General features: G+C 39.3%; 2 protein-coding genes across 3 annotated transcripts in view; both read right to left on the bottom strand.

Moving 5' to 3' along the window:
• LOC101857021 (xanthine dehydrogenase) overlaps nt 1–12,690 on the bottom strand; it is a 53,107-nt gene extending 40,417 nt beyond the window's left edge. The window contains exons 1-14 of one of the 2 annotated variants that reach the window (XM_035969477.1): nt 12,588–12,667; nt 11,846–12,115; nt 10,535–10,674; nt 9,914–10,083; nt 9,155–9,315; nt 8,522–8,598; nt 8,150–8,238; nt 5,945–6,170; nt 5,455–5,534; nt 4,312–4,461; nt 2,731–2,833; nt 1,699–1,847; nt 740–850; nt 139–205 (exon numbers count right to left, since the gene is read on the bottom strand). In XM_035969477.1, coding sequence (XP_035825370.1) covers nt 139–205; nt 740–850; nt 1,699–1,847; nt 2,731–2,833; nt 4,312–4,461; nt 5,455–5,534; nt 5,945–6,170; nt 8,150–8,238; nt 8,522–8,598; nt 9,155–9,315; nt 9,914–10,083; nt 10,535–10,674; nt 11,846–11,859 — 1,537 coding nt within the window. In that variant the 5' untranslated portion in view covers nt 11,860–12,115; nt 12,588–12,667. Of the gene's footprint in view, nt 1–138; nt 206–739; nt 851–1,698; nt 1,848–2,730; nt 2,834–4,311; nt 4,462–5,454; nt 5,535–5,944; nt 6,171–8,149; nt 8,239–8,521; nt 8,599–9,154; nt 9,316–9,913; nt 10,084–10,534; nt 10,675–11,845 lie in introns of both variants that reach the window. The other variant, XM_013081852.2, reaches the window with a different exon arrangement.
• Nucleotides 12,691–15,173: 2,483 nt separating this feature from the next.
• Nucleotides 15,174–15,677, bottom strand: LOC101856802. Its single transcript, XM_005097223.1, has one exon. The coding sequence runs from the start codon at nt 15,675–15,677 to the stop codon at nt 15,174–15,176; it is 504 nt and encodes a 167-aa protein (XP_005097280.1).
• Between the last annotated feature and the right edge of the window lie 500 nt (nt 15,678–16,177).

Below are 16,177 nucleotides of genomic sequence, written 5' to 3'. Positions count from 1 at the left end.
TAAGTTTAAAAGAAACAACAAGCCTCTGTCTGCTTAGATTTGCCTTGAACCAATCATAAACATTATTACAAGAGAGTATGTCTGACTATCTGAGAACCAAGCTTTCTTCTACGTTATTATTCTCTGCAGCATTTTTACCTTTCAGCACGTTGGGGTCTCCAAGCTGCCGGTTCAAGAGATAGCCCTCAGTCTGAACAGCATGAATCTGTCAAAAACAGAGTTGTTACATTTGAAAGTAGCATAAGAATACAATCAAAGCCACACAATAATTAAGATAAAAAACAAACCAAAATCTACAAAAACAAAGAAACATTGAGATACGAAAAGCCTTTTCTAGCAATGTCCTCTCACTAAGTGTTTGTTACAGAAAAAGAAATTTGACCCCCAAAGAAGGGAGAAATATTTGTTTTTATAAAATGAACAAAGTTCAGTTAACTTATTATTTTCCCATGCAGCTCTTAAACTTCACAATTATTCAAAAGTTTTGAATTTCTTGATAATTTTTATGTAACAGTGCCACTAATACACAGAAGAAAAGAAAAATGTAAAATAAATATATGTATAATATATATATATCTCTCTCTCTCAAATGTAGACATAAATTGCCATACTCCAAGCATACATGATGCAGGAAGTCTGAAATATTCTACAATTTTGTCACTCCAAAATAGGCAAAATAAAGCGGTACCACAAGCAGAGCAAGCAGGGAGCACGGAGCATACTATGCTCATACACACACCAGGTTGCCGTTGATGCCTTGAACAACAATACTGGGCTTTTCCTTGACGAGAAAGTTGTTGTTGGCGTCGACCACGAAGTTAAATCCACAGGTCACATGGGCGTGGCATAGCTGGAAGGAAAAAAAGAGTGCATCTAATTATTTGTGGCCATTTGTCCTAATTCTCCTGAGCAAAAGTTTGTAAAAAAAAAAAAATTCATCTGACCTATGTCTTAATAATTAAGAATCACATTTCAGAGGAATCACCTGTAATGAAATGGATTTGTGCCACCAATAGGAATCTCAAATATAAAAACTCTTGATGTGCATTTTGACTACTATAAGTATAAGGAAATGATGCAGGTAAATCTGATGATCAGTCCTGACTACTTTAAAAAAGCTCTACAAAAGGAAGGTAAAACGACTCGTTCAAATTCAGCAGTAGTGTCTCTTGCATGTTCATACAAGGCTGTGCACCCTGTATTAGACCAAAATCACTTTAAAAAATATACCAGCCACAGTAAAAACAATAGATCTAGCAAACTTAAAATTTAACAAAAACAACTTTTCATTGGATGTGAACCTTTTTTTGTGTGCCAAACCTAAATATAGTGCATTCTGCAGAAAGTTTTAATCAATTCCAATTTGATATGGTATGATAAATTTGTGAATGGCCAAATTTTCCTTAAAAAAGATGGCACAATTTGGTCAACTCCTCCAAAATCATGCTTGTTTAATTTGTTAAGTTCTGAACTGAGTTCATTTAATTAATAAATTCGTGGCCAACAACCAATCAGAAAGAGATTGTGCATTGTTGGGTGGGTTCGTTTGTACTCAAGCCCTTATGGACTTTCAGGTCAAATCTAATGGAAGAAAGAAGAGAGAGGTCAATTGACAAAGTGTACACTGGCCACCTCAATTTCCCGCCCCGCTCCAATTCGACGTGATCATGTATTTGACCAATGGGCATCCATTCTTACCTGAAGCCTGTGTGAGGTTTTCAGCGTGCGCACGTGTCGGTCACCAGTGCTGTACTTGGGGAGCTCCACAGACACAATCACTTTGCCCTTCATGTCCAGTTTCAAGAAGTCCAGCAGAGTGTACTGCTGCACCACTCCATCACTGGACCCTGGGGGTGGGAAACACGCACGAATAAAAAATAATTATTGTTGGTAGCATGGGCTTTTACACACGCCTGTTGTAACACCCACAGACTTAAGGCTGCTGCCATAATAGCTCATCCATCAATGTCTGATGATGAATAATATATCCACAGGGGAGAATATTTATTGAGCGGATAAGAAGAATTTGAAGGCTTTAAAAGTTAAGATGACTTGTGGCTTCTGCTGTGTCCGATGAGACAAGTTCTGGTAGAGACAAGTTCTGGTAGAGACAAGTTTTCCTCGTTTTGAATATTTAAAAACTCCACTTTCACTTGTGGCAGCTGCCATCGTTAAGTTAAAATTCCAAAACAGCTAGTGAACATACGAGCACAATTTTTTTAAAAAGCAAACCGTTTGAAGCTTATACAATTAAAGTGTCTTTGTAAGAGCAGCAAAGACAGGTTTTTGACACCCTATGAAAACTATATGAGTTCATCAGCCTCCTGTCCCATACAAACATAAAATAATTTAAATAATGACAGATCAGTAGCAAAGTTCATTGGTAACATACTGTTAAAAACAGGTAATTTAGTCAATTAGAGCTCGACGTAAAAAGCGAATGACAAAAGCCCAAAGGGTAGGCACAACAGCTTCAAGTTTAGACTATAGTCAAAGTCCTAAAATATTATGTCAAACAAGTGTTTGGAATGGGACCCAGTCTCAAAGTAGCCTTGAAAAAAAGCACCAAAAAAACCCCAATCCGTTATCTACCAAAAGTAGACAAGTATTACTAAGCTGTGGACAAAGATTTTTAAGGAAAACAAAAAGAAAAAGGTAAAAAAAATTCTCTAAGGAATCTAAAAAACTTGAAAGTAAATGCATGCATCAACACACCACCACAAAGCTTACCTATGTTGAGTTTTGCCCCAACAGTTTCAAACATGGTGAAAACATCAGAGGCAAAATCCTTATGCAGGTTCTTCAGCATCAAGTTGCCCGCCCAAGAGCAAAGCTAAGCGCAGTTGATCGAAGTTTGTTGAACCATGACAGAGAAAAAAGAAACCAATTAAAATAATATGTCAGAAGAACTATTTTACCATGAACTTTTAACTTCAACCATAAAGTAAAACAAAGCTGTGCTGCGAACTAACATGAAAACAACCAACTTGTGTCTCGCATGGCTCACATGGCCTTATGTAGTTGCAAGCGTCATAAAACTCTTACCAAACCAAACCAACTAGTTGTCAACATTTCATGCAATCAGTGGCTGAGCCAAGTTATGGAAATCTTCTATGTAGAGGGAGTACACTTCTTTCAAGTCAACAAAGATACTTGACACTGGCCAAACAACAAAACAGTTTTACTTTTAAAAGAGAACTTAGCTCATTTCTTTTTGCCTCACAGCTGCCACACACATCAACAGTCTAAAATAAACCATTATCACTATTGCTCTTATTCAAAGTGCTATCTCTTCTTACGAAAATATGCATTTAACTTTTCAATACTACGCAGTGCGGATTGTCTTTTTTCCACAAAGCAAGATCATTCAGAGGCATAAAAGTGCTCAAATGTATAAATTTATCTAAAAAATATACACCATAGACACAGTTACAAACTTTATGTACATGTGTTTAGTAAATATGGGACGAGAAGGCCAATATATGCTGGTGTGTATTAATGTGTGTGTGTGTTGTGTGGGGTTTTTTTGGTGTGTTTTTTTTGTAAGTGTTTTACAGAACTCGCAACTGCATAAGGTCATATGAGTGAGCGGGACACATTAAACATTTTCAGTTGGAATGAAATTTTGAATTCTTCCTGGGTGGCGGTCGAAGCCTACTCTTATCTATTTTGGCCCACCAAGGGATCTTTAACGTGCGCAACTTGCACAATGGACCTTCGAGATTTTTTGCCCTTGTCCGAGAAGGCTAGGTGTAGATCTTTCCTACCACGAGATCATTGGTGTGGCTGAAAGACAGCAGTAAGGAGCCAAGGAGTATCAGTAGAAAGACAGCAGAAAGAGTCAGGAGCTCAGAGGAGGGGGCAACGGAGGTGAGGGGTTGGGGGCAGAAAGTGGAGACGAAAGCAAATGACAGAATATCGTTAGAGAGGATGTGAAAGGGGAAAACTTTAGAGAAGAAAATTTTCCATCGTTTTCCGGATTCGAACCCGGGACCTATTGAATGAGAGGCGAACACCTTAACCTCAAGGCCACCAGAGCCCCCGTTTTGTAAGTGTGTGTGTGTGTGTGTGTGTGTGTGTGTGAGTGTGTGTGGGTGTGTTTGTGTGCATGCTCATGAGTATAAGTATAAGTCATCACGAAAAAAATGTTTGCATATTACGCAACATTGTATCAGCTTATCATTATTATAATTATTATTATTATAGTTACTATTATCATCATCATCATTATTATTATTATCATCATTTATTATTATCAGCATCATCATAATTATTATTATTATTATTATTATCATTAAAAGGCAAACACACATTTCTGATGCCACTAGACGCTGTTCTCTTCAAGTGTTTCACAAAAGCATCCTTGTAGACGAGGCCAGGGTCAGTGGAAGCAACAAACAACTCCAGCAGAGAGGCGATGGATACATTTGCACCTAGGGTGATGTGATCACTCGACCTTGTCTGCCAGGAGGGGAAATCCAAGAACATAGAGTCAAACTCACAGCACGACATACATAGTGACTTACAAGAGTTGAAATAGGTTTGAATTACAATCTTCAATACATTATGTTTCTCCGTGAATTTTACATTTGAAGAATATAAGGAAGAAAATGGCTTTGGTCAGTCTTCCATTTTTGTCTTTTGTCTGTTATGATTTATTGTTAAGCTAGACTCATTTTGTCCATCAATACTATTTTTATCCGAGATAGCTGTAGTTACATATTAGTGATATATATTTAGACCACTCATATACGGCAAGAACAACAGTAGCCCATATGAGCATAAGAAAGAAAGGCAGTAATCATTAATATTTGAGTCAATGCGTGGTGAAATCAGGCGCTCATTAATTTTTGGACATGTGGAGTTATTGGTACCATGTTAAAACATGTTCAATTGTCTATCTTTGAATTCTTTTTAAAAAATACTCATTTAACTTGAATAAAAGACAAGATATTTGCGATTGAAGGAGATGGAAGGGTCACTTCGTTTCAGAAATAAAATTAGCAAGAAAATGGCAGCCAAAGTTTGGGACTTACAGAATTTGAGAGTCCTTGGAAACTGAAATTTACCCTTTTTGTGTCTTTCATCGTTTTCAGAAAAATCAAAACAAATGTGTTTTGAAAAGGAGATAAAAGGTGTTGAGCCAAAAACCCAAAATTCAAGAAAAATTGCCAAACTGTCTGAAATATGCCGGTATCTTCGAATTCATCATTTCGATGAGGGTCTGATTTCATTACGATGCCTAACTGTTTTACTGCGATAAATACTGTTCTTTCCCTGTAGTCTTCATTTGCAGTCTCTCTTTTTTCTTTAACTTTTACCTTTAAAGGGGAACAATATTAAAAAGCATCTTGCATCCTTAGAATGAGAGGGTTGTAACTCCGCTTTTTGAGAAACAGACTACATTGATAAACTAAGGTACTTCTTTCAACTTTTCAGTGACAAGGAACCAACCTGAATGACGTAGAGCTCCTGGACATTTCTTATGTCTATGAGAACAGAATAATTCCAAGGTCCAATTTCTCCATAAATACCTAAAATAAATAGAAAATACACAAATATAAGAGTCACTGATGAAGCATATGGGATACACTGACAAACATATCTTAAAATTCCAAAATCAACAGAAATCACAGTTCATATCTTATTCATCTGTAAACAAAATCTCCATCTTCTTTTCATCCTCTACCTACAACTCTTCATATCTCTCATTCTCTTTGTCCTTATCCTACTCCTCCTTCTTTCTGTTCTCATCCTTTTAATGCTGTGCCAATCTCATCTTTTATCTCTTCTCTTCTCTCTCACTCCAAGGAGAGATAAGGAAGATAAATGTTTGACAGGAAAGAAAGAGAAAACCACACCGGAGCATCCGTCAACCACCCACATCCTCCAGCAGTTTGTTCTATCACTATCAAACTATCTTGTATTTTGTGTAGACACTGACCAAAGCCTGTGTTGCCGAGCACCAGCCTGTACTTGTCCGCAGCATGCTGCCTCAGCAGAGGGTACAGCTCCGACAGGGTCAGGGGTTTGAACCACTGAGCACTGGCATTAACGATGTGCAGACTCTTGGGCACGCTGTTTCCGCATGGCGCCCCAGCCTCCGACTTCTGCTCGCAGTGACCAACACATGCCTGCCCCGTCTTCCGACAAACTTTTCCTTCAAGGTCCTGGCAAAGATAACAATTGGCGTTATTGGGGGGTTTTTTGGTTTGTTTTATAGCACCTGCGACACAATTATAATAAGTAATAAAAGTGTCCAAGATAAGAGGTGTTGCAATAGAGAAACAAAAAAAGAAGGATGAGGGATAAGGATAAAAGATATTTGATAGGAAAGAGGAGAAAACCACACCAAAGCACTTGCTAACCACCCACACATTACTTGTCTGTTTATTTCATCCAAGCGAGGTAGTAGCATAAAAAAACAGACAGTCCCAGCTACATTGTTCGAGGATCCCCACACATAGACAGCTTTATTGTATTAAACACAATAAACGTAGGACTATTTTATTGTTGTGAGGGTGATATAACAAAGCAAATATGAAGCTATGGAGAGAACAAATCCCTCAAACTCATCTTACTCATCTCCCAAGCTTACACGTACTTGTACCTACCTAGGTCACACAGATTCGATACCAATCAATTTTTTATTTGGCTTAAGGATTACATGCTGGCTGACAGGTTTATGCCTCCAAAAGTAGCATCTTTATTATTGTACATTACACTGAAAACTCTTTTTCAGCATCCTCAAAAACATTAAAGTAAAACCTCCAATCTCCGCACCCTTTCCCCCAAATTTAAAATAACCTGAAGACCGAAAGTCCTGTGGATCAGGCAAAGATATTAGTTCTTTACTTCAGCAAATAGTCATTGGCATGGCGGATACTATCCATAATCCTACAAATAAATATCAGCATGGCTGATACAGTCTATATCCGTGAATAAATATTGGCTCGGCTGAGGCTGCCTACACAAGTCTTTTGACCAACAAATTCAGGGACAGCTGTAATGAGTCTTTCCTCCGACAACCAAGCAACAATAATGTATTGAAGATAAAAACTCTCCAGAAAACCCCAACAACAAACACCAACCTAACAAAACCAAGTTTCACTTTCTAAGTTTATTTCATCCTATCAAAACACTGAAAAGTGGCACTCAACTCTTCATGTACTCGAGATTAAGATCCGAATTTGTTGGGGTTTCTTCCCTTTACAAAACTCAGATCAAGGATGTTGCACAAAAAAACGTCATATGTGTCATGGTGCTGTGAAATTAGGTGCTCATCAATTTTGGGGCATATATGGAGTTATTGGTATCATCTTAAAGCCTGTTCGTTTGCCTTGATTTAAATCTAAAAATTATCCTTTTATCTTGAATAGTAGTCAAGATATTTGCCATTAAAGGAGGTGGGGGTCACTGGGTTCAGAGGTAAAATTAGCGAGCAAATGGCTGCCGAATTTGGTGACTTCTATAGCTTGAGTCCTTGAAAACTGAAAATATACAGTTTTTGTCCCTTTAATAGTAAATTCCACACAGAAACACCTTATTAAATAGACCTAAAAGATGTTTAGCCAAAAATTAAAAAAAACCCAATAAATATTGCCAAAGCAGCAGAAAAATGCCGGTTTCTTCGATTTCAGTATTTCGACAAGCGCTGGATTTCACCATGATGCCTCACATGTTTAGATCAAATACGTCACAGAATAAGTGTATCCACTGTATCCACTAGCGTATTTGCTTTACACTGCATCCATGATTTCAATGGCACAGAGTGCAACTCTGAGCACATAAGTGATAAACTGTAACACAGTGTGTTGTTCTGAGCATTTAAAGAGTTGAAGATTATCAGTAAAATTCCTCTCAGTCTCAGATTACAGTCTTTTATACGATTCTCTTCTCTGACCCGAGGGTAAGAAGAGTGATTATTTATGACTTTCATGTCAAGGCTTCACCATCAATCCGTGATATTTTAAAGGAGAAAGCTAAACCAGTTTGATAAGTATGCCTGCTGCAAGAACAACCATTTCTCTCCTAAACGAGGAGCAAAATCACTTTACATCTGAAGTGACTCTGCCTAATGGTAACAATGGTTTCTGCATATACAACAAAAGAACAATTCAAGTTCAAAAGAACGATTCAAGAAAATTACCTCAATATCTATGAGACCTCCCTCTGACTTCAATGAATCAGGCGCATCAACAGCAAATGACTTCATTGCGGACAGGATAGCTCTGTATCCTAAGGGAGGAAACAAGATAAATAAATGTTTAACAAAAGTGAGTGGCATACTTTAATAGCACTGTTGTGAAGCAAGCATGACGAATCAAATTTGTCTTTCTTCTGAGCGATGTGTTGATTTAACCAAGCCATAGGAACTTTTTCAAATGCAAACAATCAAGCACTGAATGTCACTAAATAGTTTTCTTAAAAAGATTTCATTACTCAGTATATGTAATTTTTTTTAAAAACCTGAATATTTGCATCATTTTACTGGTCTTTCTACAAGGTAAAAAGTTCAGACCTGTACATCTGCACAGCGTTGTATCAAAGGCATCTTCCACTTCCTGCACTGTGGGTTTGGGATTTTTCTGTAGCAATCTGTGAAGCAATCCATGATGCCACATCAATTAAATACTTTGTTGGCTATCAAAAAATGGTTGATTTAAAGCATTCATAATTTTCTGCAACTGCATTATACCATTCTCTTTAGATGCTAAAAAAGTTGGGGGGGGGGGGAAGATTCATTTTAAAAAATATCGGCATGTCTGTTATCAAATACAAAGCAGACAGTAAAAAAAGTAAAGTTGTTCCCGCATCCGATCCGGACATTGGGGATTGCTTTGTTAGTGAGACGACTTCCTGGATCTTCGGCATGTTGTGGTAGGGTGGCCACTTCCTTTCCACGCCGCCTTTACTTCCCCAACTCGAAGTCAGGTACCCATAACTGCTGGGCAGGCTGGAGGGGCGAAAAAAATCCGTGAGCAAAACCGAGGCTCGAACCCGGACTTTCCGCTTCGGAGACAGCTCACTAACCGCTCTGCCACTGCACCCTCATGCAGACAGTACTTTCACCTAATTGGCAGTACTAGTAAAAGTTTATTACCTCTTTCTAATTTGTTTTAGAACGATCCACCATGACTATGATCCAACTTACCCATACATATTCATGATTTGACCAGGAGTGCAATAGCCACACTGAGCCCCATCATGTTTCGCCATCCTATCCTGTATGGGATGGAGTCCATCCTTGGTGCTGCCAAGGCCTTCCACAGTGGTCACCGTAATGCCATCACATGTATACAACTGCAGGCAGCACTGTACAACCACAGAGAAAAATAGGATTTAAGCTCGGTTATCCCATTAAGAGAAATCTGTCTTAGCTCACACATGCCAAAAAGAAATAACTTTCAAAACCTTGAGTTTGACTATGATTTTGATGTCCACAGCTATTAGTTCCTGAAAAGATGCTCTTCTTTTTTACAATGCTACTTATCACACAAAAATTTTAACAGGAGAATCATTCGTTATTCATGTTCAGGATATTGAGTCAACCTAGAATATTTGGCTGTAGGTGGTGTCATGGGCCTAAGGAGAATTATTTACAAAAGATTTATTTCCCTTTCAGGTCCCTATTTCATAAGACTCAAATCTGACAGATGTTTCCAGTTTGCTCATGTCTATGATAAACAGCAGACTTTAACATGAAGCCATTCAATCATTCATCACAAAATCCCTTTAACTCAAAATGATTCAAAATCCCCCTTCCTTATCCTTCCATTGCAGCTCCCCTTCACACAAAGTCTGTTTAACATTAAAACAAAGAAATTCTCTGGTCCCATGAAGTTGGTGTTATGAGGGTTTCACAGTAGTTTAATACGATATCACTAAACTAGATTTCCGATATAATGCTCACAGAGTTCACGGCATAGGGGCGAATCTTGCCAGTGATAGGGTCAGTGAGGGTCACAGTGACCAGGCACAAGCCACATCCACCCTCATAGCAGCCACCTTTGGTGCCAGTAGAGATCCGCGTGCTGCGCATAAACTCCAGAAGCGAGGTTGCAGGGTGAAACTCATTTCCGACTGGATCAGAAATAGGAAATAAAAATATCATTTCCGACTGGATCAAGATGTGAGAGAAAATTAAAATGTCAACAGCTAAACAATAATAATGGGTCTCAACATCTGAACAAAGAAGTGGTGCCAGACGTTGTACAAGGTGAAAATATGTCAGTCCACATATATTTACCCCCTTCAACGGAAATGTATTTTAGCAGTGGCTGCACCTTTTAAAAATTAAATTAAAGTGCTCTTTGAGTGTACTAGTGTATTATCAGTTTGGAATTATGATCAATCCTCAACAATGCAATAAAAAATAGCATGGTGAACATGTACTTTCTAAAATCACAGACATTCATTAAGTAAAGTTGATGATTTAGCTCTGACTTCCAGTCAAATAAAACACAGTTGAACCTGTAGGACATAAAATGAATGAAACAGAAAGAAACAACAGAAATATTATTCAGTTACAGACCTGTGTAATTTTGTCCATTGATGGTAAGGCTGATGTCATTCTTCTGATCTCCAACAGACCGGAACTTGAAAAAATGGCCACAGTTCTCACAGTTGCAGGAATAAACCCCACTGTCGAGAGTACCGTCTCTGGGCAAGAGGCTGCATTACAAGAAATATTTAACCAAAAAGTTAAACGAGGAAAAGTTGAGTTTGTTTTTACACCTCTGCCCCACCCCTTGAAAACAACAGCTCATATATTCTCGCACTAAGTACAGAATATCTTTTCGGTGTAATTTTTCTTTTTAATGTTGGTGGTTTTTTAACGCCACCATTGACACAATATAATTTAGGTGGCAGGAATTGACCCTGTCTGTCAGGACAAACCCGGGCTGAGAGGGATACAATGACCTAGCAGAAAGACAGAGATGCTTCATTCACGAAATTTAGCCCCCATACTGTCCCATAAAGTGTGTGTTTTGTGACAGTGTGGGAGGGGGGGGGCAGTGTTGTGTGTGTGTGTGTGTGTGTGTGTGTGTGTGCGTGTGTGTGTTTGTGTGTATGTAATTGATGGACACATAGATGGATGGATGGATCAGTAAATGATAATTGACAATATATATATGGTTGATGTTCCAATGAGTTAGGAGAAGAGAGAAGATGGAAGGAGGGGTAAGGGAGGGGGTGGGGGGAGAGGGGAGACAGAAACTGAGAGAAAGAGAGACAGAGATATAGGCAGATAGACAAGCTGACAGAGACAGAGTGTGTGATAGAAGGGAAAAGGAAAAGGGGGGAGGGGGGTGCACATAGAGACAGTGAGCGAGAGAGAGAGAGAGAGAGAGAGAGAGAGAGAGAGAGAGAGAGAGAGAGAGAGAGAGAGAGAGAGAGAGAGAGAGAGAGAGATAAACAGTCAGAGAAAAAGGACATTAAAGAGAGAGGGGGGCAGACAGACAAACAGAGAATATATGAGCATGTGTGCAGGTGTGTGTGTCTTTGTCTGTTTGTGTGTGTGTGTGTCAGTGTGTGTGTGTCAGTGTGTGTGAGTGTGTGTGTGGTGTTTTGTGTGTGTTTGTAAAAGAGAGAGATCTGGAGAGAGAGAGAGAGAGAGAGAGAGAGAGAAGAAGAGAGAGTAAGAGATAGAGAGAGAGAGTGGGGGTGGGGGTGGACAGATAGTACAGAGGGAGAGAGATAGGGAGAGAGATAGGGAGAGAGAGAGAGAGAGAGAGAGAGAGAGAGAGAGAGAGAGAGAGAGCGAAACAGACCTATCTCAATCTAAAAATATGTCATGTATGTGATAAAATACAAAACAATTACGGTAGGCTAAAACACAAACCTTGTGGTTGCCATAGAGTCTAGTTATTCAATAAAACCTTCAGTGTCAGAATTAGAAGAGTCAATGTTCAAGAAGCCAGCTGCTAGTGCTATCAGTTATAAAATTGTTATATCCAAATTGCCGTAGGTCGTGAAGTAGGCCTACACTACAGCCTGCACCAACCTGGTAAGTTCAAGAGGCTATTTAAGACTATTTATATTATAGTCAGTAGGCATTAATTGCACGGATTAGAAAGAGGTCCAGGCAGTCCAGGAGATCCAGATTTTAAATCTTGACGTTGAAGTAAGGAAGACAGCTGAACCTCAAGATCCACCACAAGATAAAGATCTGACCAAGGCTGTAGCCAGCAGTAACAGCTGCACTAAGTAGACTACTGTGTCACACAGTCACGTTAGTGTATTCAATTTTAGACTAGATTAGATTCTAGACTCTAGATCTAGACTTATTGCACTCAGAAAATACTCAAGTCAGCCCAAGTATAAATAGTAAAAATTGGAAGGCACTAGATAATCTAAATCTAGATTAGATCTATTTATAAGGTAATTGCGTGATTTACGTAGTTTACGATCTCTTTAAAATTAGGCCTAGGCTAGATTTCTACTTCAAGTCCGCAGCACTCTTCCTGCAGGTCCTCTGGATTCAAAGAATGCATACTATTATTTTAGCTTTCAAAGTATAACTAGATCTATATCTAGATCTAGATTTAGATCTAGATTTATACATCTTCCGAATGCGGACTGACAGCAAATAAGCGGCTTCTTTCTTAACAGCAGTTGTTCACTCTATTGTTCACTGGTGTTGAAAAACGAAAGTAGCTCTACAAAGATGGAGAGTTAGTGTTGTTTATTGGAGAGTGGAGAGTAACTTCCCACCAAAGATCTTGTACTATCTTTGTTCCCACTTCCCATGTCAGAGAGTCGTGCGAATCGAATATTCGAGTTTTTATTCGAACAATAATATAGGCAAGAGGCAAGTCATCCCCTTTGAAAAGAGCCCTTTTATTAATGGCCTAGGCCTACCTGCTGTTTTGCTTTTATTTTTGTCTCGTTTTTTTCGTTTTTTAAAATAAAATTCATACCACTTTGTTTGAAAAAGATCTCATTGAAAGGAGTTTATATAATACCAGGACAGCTCTCAATTATATTAAATCCGTGGTTTGCTTAATATTAGGTCGGGCCTGCGGTTCAAAATCGTAGAGCGAAAAATGGACCAATCTGGTTTTCTGACCTCATGGTCTAAGTAAAACAATCAATGAGCCAAAAAAGTCAGATACATGAAGATCTTTGTAATTCTAAGGTAGCGTACTGGCTGAGCGTGATACAACATCCAAGCAGAAAGAATGAGATAGTACGGTTCTCGATAAGTGTGCCGGTTCATAGTTCCCATTGATCTGCACGCAATGATTAGAGCACTAATATTGATAGCCTATCGATCATAACCTAACGAAGGGTGCCAAAGCAGCAGAAGCCAAGCGCATCATTGAAGCCAAACGAAACTGCAACGCTGCAACGTGCCCAAATCTAAATTCGATCTGCTTCCACCACAAGCCCACTCTGCAGTAGGGCTGAATTCTGCTCGGTTAATCGAAGGCTTGCAAAGTAGCGGACGTCTTGCGGTAGAGTCTTGCGAGCAGCCTTGTGGTTTGATTTGCCCCCCGCTTGCTACAGGAGGGAACTTCCGGTGAGTTGTGACTTGCGGACAGTCCTACTGTACTGTATCGTGACGTAGCGAACTCTCGTGGCAGTGGGCTCATTACAGAAGATTCTCTGGTTATTTGCTTTGAGAGGCTTGCACCAAAAGTGCAAGATCGGTTGTTTTTTTTCATAGTTCGGTTGCAAAAAACAAAAAGCTCTATTCAATGCACTTAAAAATTAATATTGGATTGTCTATTCTTATGATGTTAAGGCCTGTTTATTTTTAAAGTGCACGAGCCAAGCGCTTCATCGTCGCACGCAAAAGACCTCAGTTCGATTCCCGTATGGGGAGAATTTTTTACTGAGAACCTCCGTCTTTCTGCTGGGGCGCTGTTCCCTCTCAGCCGAGGTTGGCCCTGACATTGGGTTGAAGTAGGCCTCGCCCGTCTCCTAAATGTTCTGTATTATGTCACTGTGAGTGTAACACATCTACAAAATAGGTTACATACACAGGGGCGAAGGCTGACTTGTTTGACAGGGTAATCAAAGGGAAATGGGACCAGATAGGGCCTGGAGATATCACACAAGTCACAAGAATCTTACTGGCACTGGAGGCGGCAACTCTGAGTTGTGAATGAAAACAAATCCTGAATTCATGTTGTATGCTTGTTCAACCGTTAAAATAATCGGGAAAGTATTTCATTAAATATGTATTCTAACTAACCTTAAATTTAACTTTAGATTTGAACACACGAACACCAAGGAAAGAAGCACAGATGTCAGCACTACAATGGCATGTTATTGTTATACCAGACAGCCGAAACACATTGGTAGAGCACGCCAATTATTAATTTTTTATTTCACATTTGGCTGTTTTTTGTCTAGCTTTTCGCGGCCAGGAGCCACTGTCATAATCGAGGTGACGATCTGATTATAGGACGTTAAAAAGTCGAGGAAAAAAAAAAACAAGCACTAGCAATGTAGTAGCAGGAGTCAAAGGATTATTAGGAGTTAGTTCCCCTCACATCTGTGAGGTAGACTCGACCAGTGTAATAGTTCGCTGAGATAATCAGCGCGTCTGGGTGCTTATAACTGTGGCCCGAAAGGGGTGAACAGGGTATATGCGACAATGAAACAGCTCTGACTGCTATGCACATGGTCCCTTCAAATCACAGAATTCTACACTAAGTGTAGAATTCTGTGCTTCAAATCTATTGGTTGACTCTCCCAGCCTCACTTTAAGCTTACTTAATCAAAGCTGGTGCCTGCTTATGGAGTGGCCCGATAGGGGCGAACAGGCTATTTCTCTGGCAATGAAACGGTTTTGAAGGTTAGGCATAGTCTATTGCTCATTGGTGATTATGAACGTCTTTTTACATTTAATTTATGATGATTACGTCTATGGGTGAATTTGACTGCGACAATGTTTCAAAATTAGGAAGGGAAGCAGTGATTATTTGATTATATAGACGCTTCGCCTCTGATTGTTCGTGATAGTTATGAGCAGCCACGACATGAGGAACATTCAAATTAGGTAGCTAATTAGTGACTGGTTAAGTAATTACTCTTTATCATTAGTACATCACATTTAATGTTTACAGTATTTATAATCCCAGCACGAAAAGATGAGCACATTCAGGGGGGTACAAAGAATACAACAAATGTGGCAAGAAGTGAGTAGTCTCAGCATTGGCCTACCTTTGTTCTGTGAGCGAGTCAGACGAGTCTTCACATGGGTTGATGACTACTCTTGGTTGGATGAACTCAAGTCCTTCCTTCTCCCAATACTCGTCCTTCATACGTTTTCCATGCGTTTCCCACTGCCGCCAATAAACTTTGTCCACTCGAGATATCACATTTTCTGATAGCTGTTTGACATCTTTCAGTTTAAAGTTTGTTTTTTGAGATGCAACCGTGCCTTTGATCTTCGCCCAGACGAGTTCAATTGTATTTAGATGGGTGTGGTAGGGTGGCCACCGTAGACAAATGTGTCCGTGCTGTTCCACAATTTGATCAACTTGAAATCGTTTGGCTTTTCTACGTTCTTCAACGAGCAAGAGAAGCTCAGGTTTAAGCTGAGACGGTGCAAATGGTATCCTCTCTTGGTTGAGCCAATCTGTCATTTCCTCTTTCCTGCTTGCACTTGTTGGAATGTTGTCCTCTTCTTCCACTACGTTGTGATATGACGCATTATCCATCACTAACAAGATGGCTTGTGCAGTGCAGGTCGTACTTTTTAAAAAATAATCCAATTTCGAAATGTGTTGCCATTCATTTCCTTGTGATATTCCCTTTTGTCACTGGAATTTGACTTGAAAGTTAGTTCTACGTTTTCAAGTAAACCCTTTTCACTGCTTCCATAGTGTGCAATGATCAGTCTCTCTCCTTTTCCAGCTGGAACTTTTCTTTTAATGTGTCCATCCTTTGACTGCCATTCTTTTTGGAACACACAGTGAGCGCTTATAAAGGTTTCGTCTAAGAAGCAAACCTCAAATCCTTTCTGATGGACGTCTTTCAACTCTCTCAAGTACTTACTTCTTAAAACAACAATAGGATTTCTTTCGCACAGTAAATTTCCCCACCATTTGATTTCCTGAACGTAAACCCAACACGTCTCACTGTTTTCCAAAGGCATATCTTCGATACGTTTATATCACAATTATCGGACAACCATCTTTTCAACTTTCTGAGAGTAACA

This window comes from Aplysia californica, unplaced genomic scaffold (assembly GCF_000002075.1).
Source record: "Aplysia californica isolate F4 #8 unplaced genomic scaffold, AplCal3.0 scaffold00149, whole genome shotgun sequence".
In the NCBI taxonomy this organism is placed as follows: domain Eukaryota; kingdom Metazoa; phylum Mollusca; class Gastropoda; order Aplysiida; family Aplysiidae; genus Aplysia; species Aplysia californica.
This window is presented reverse-complemented; position numbering and strand designations above follow the sequence as displayed.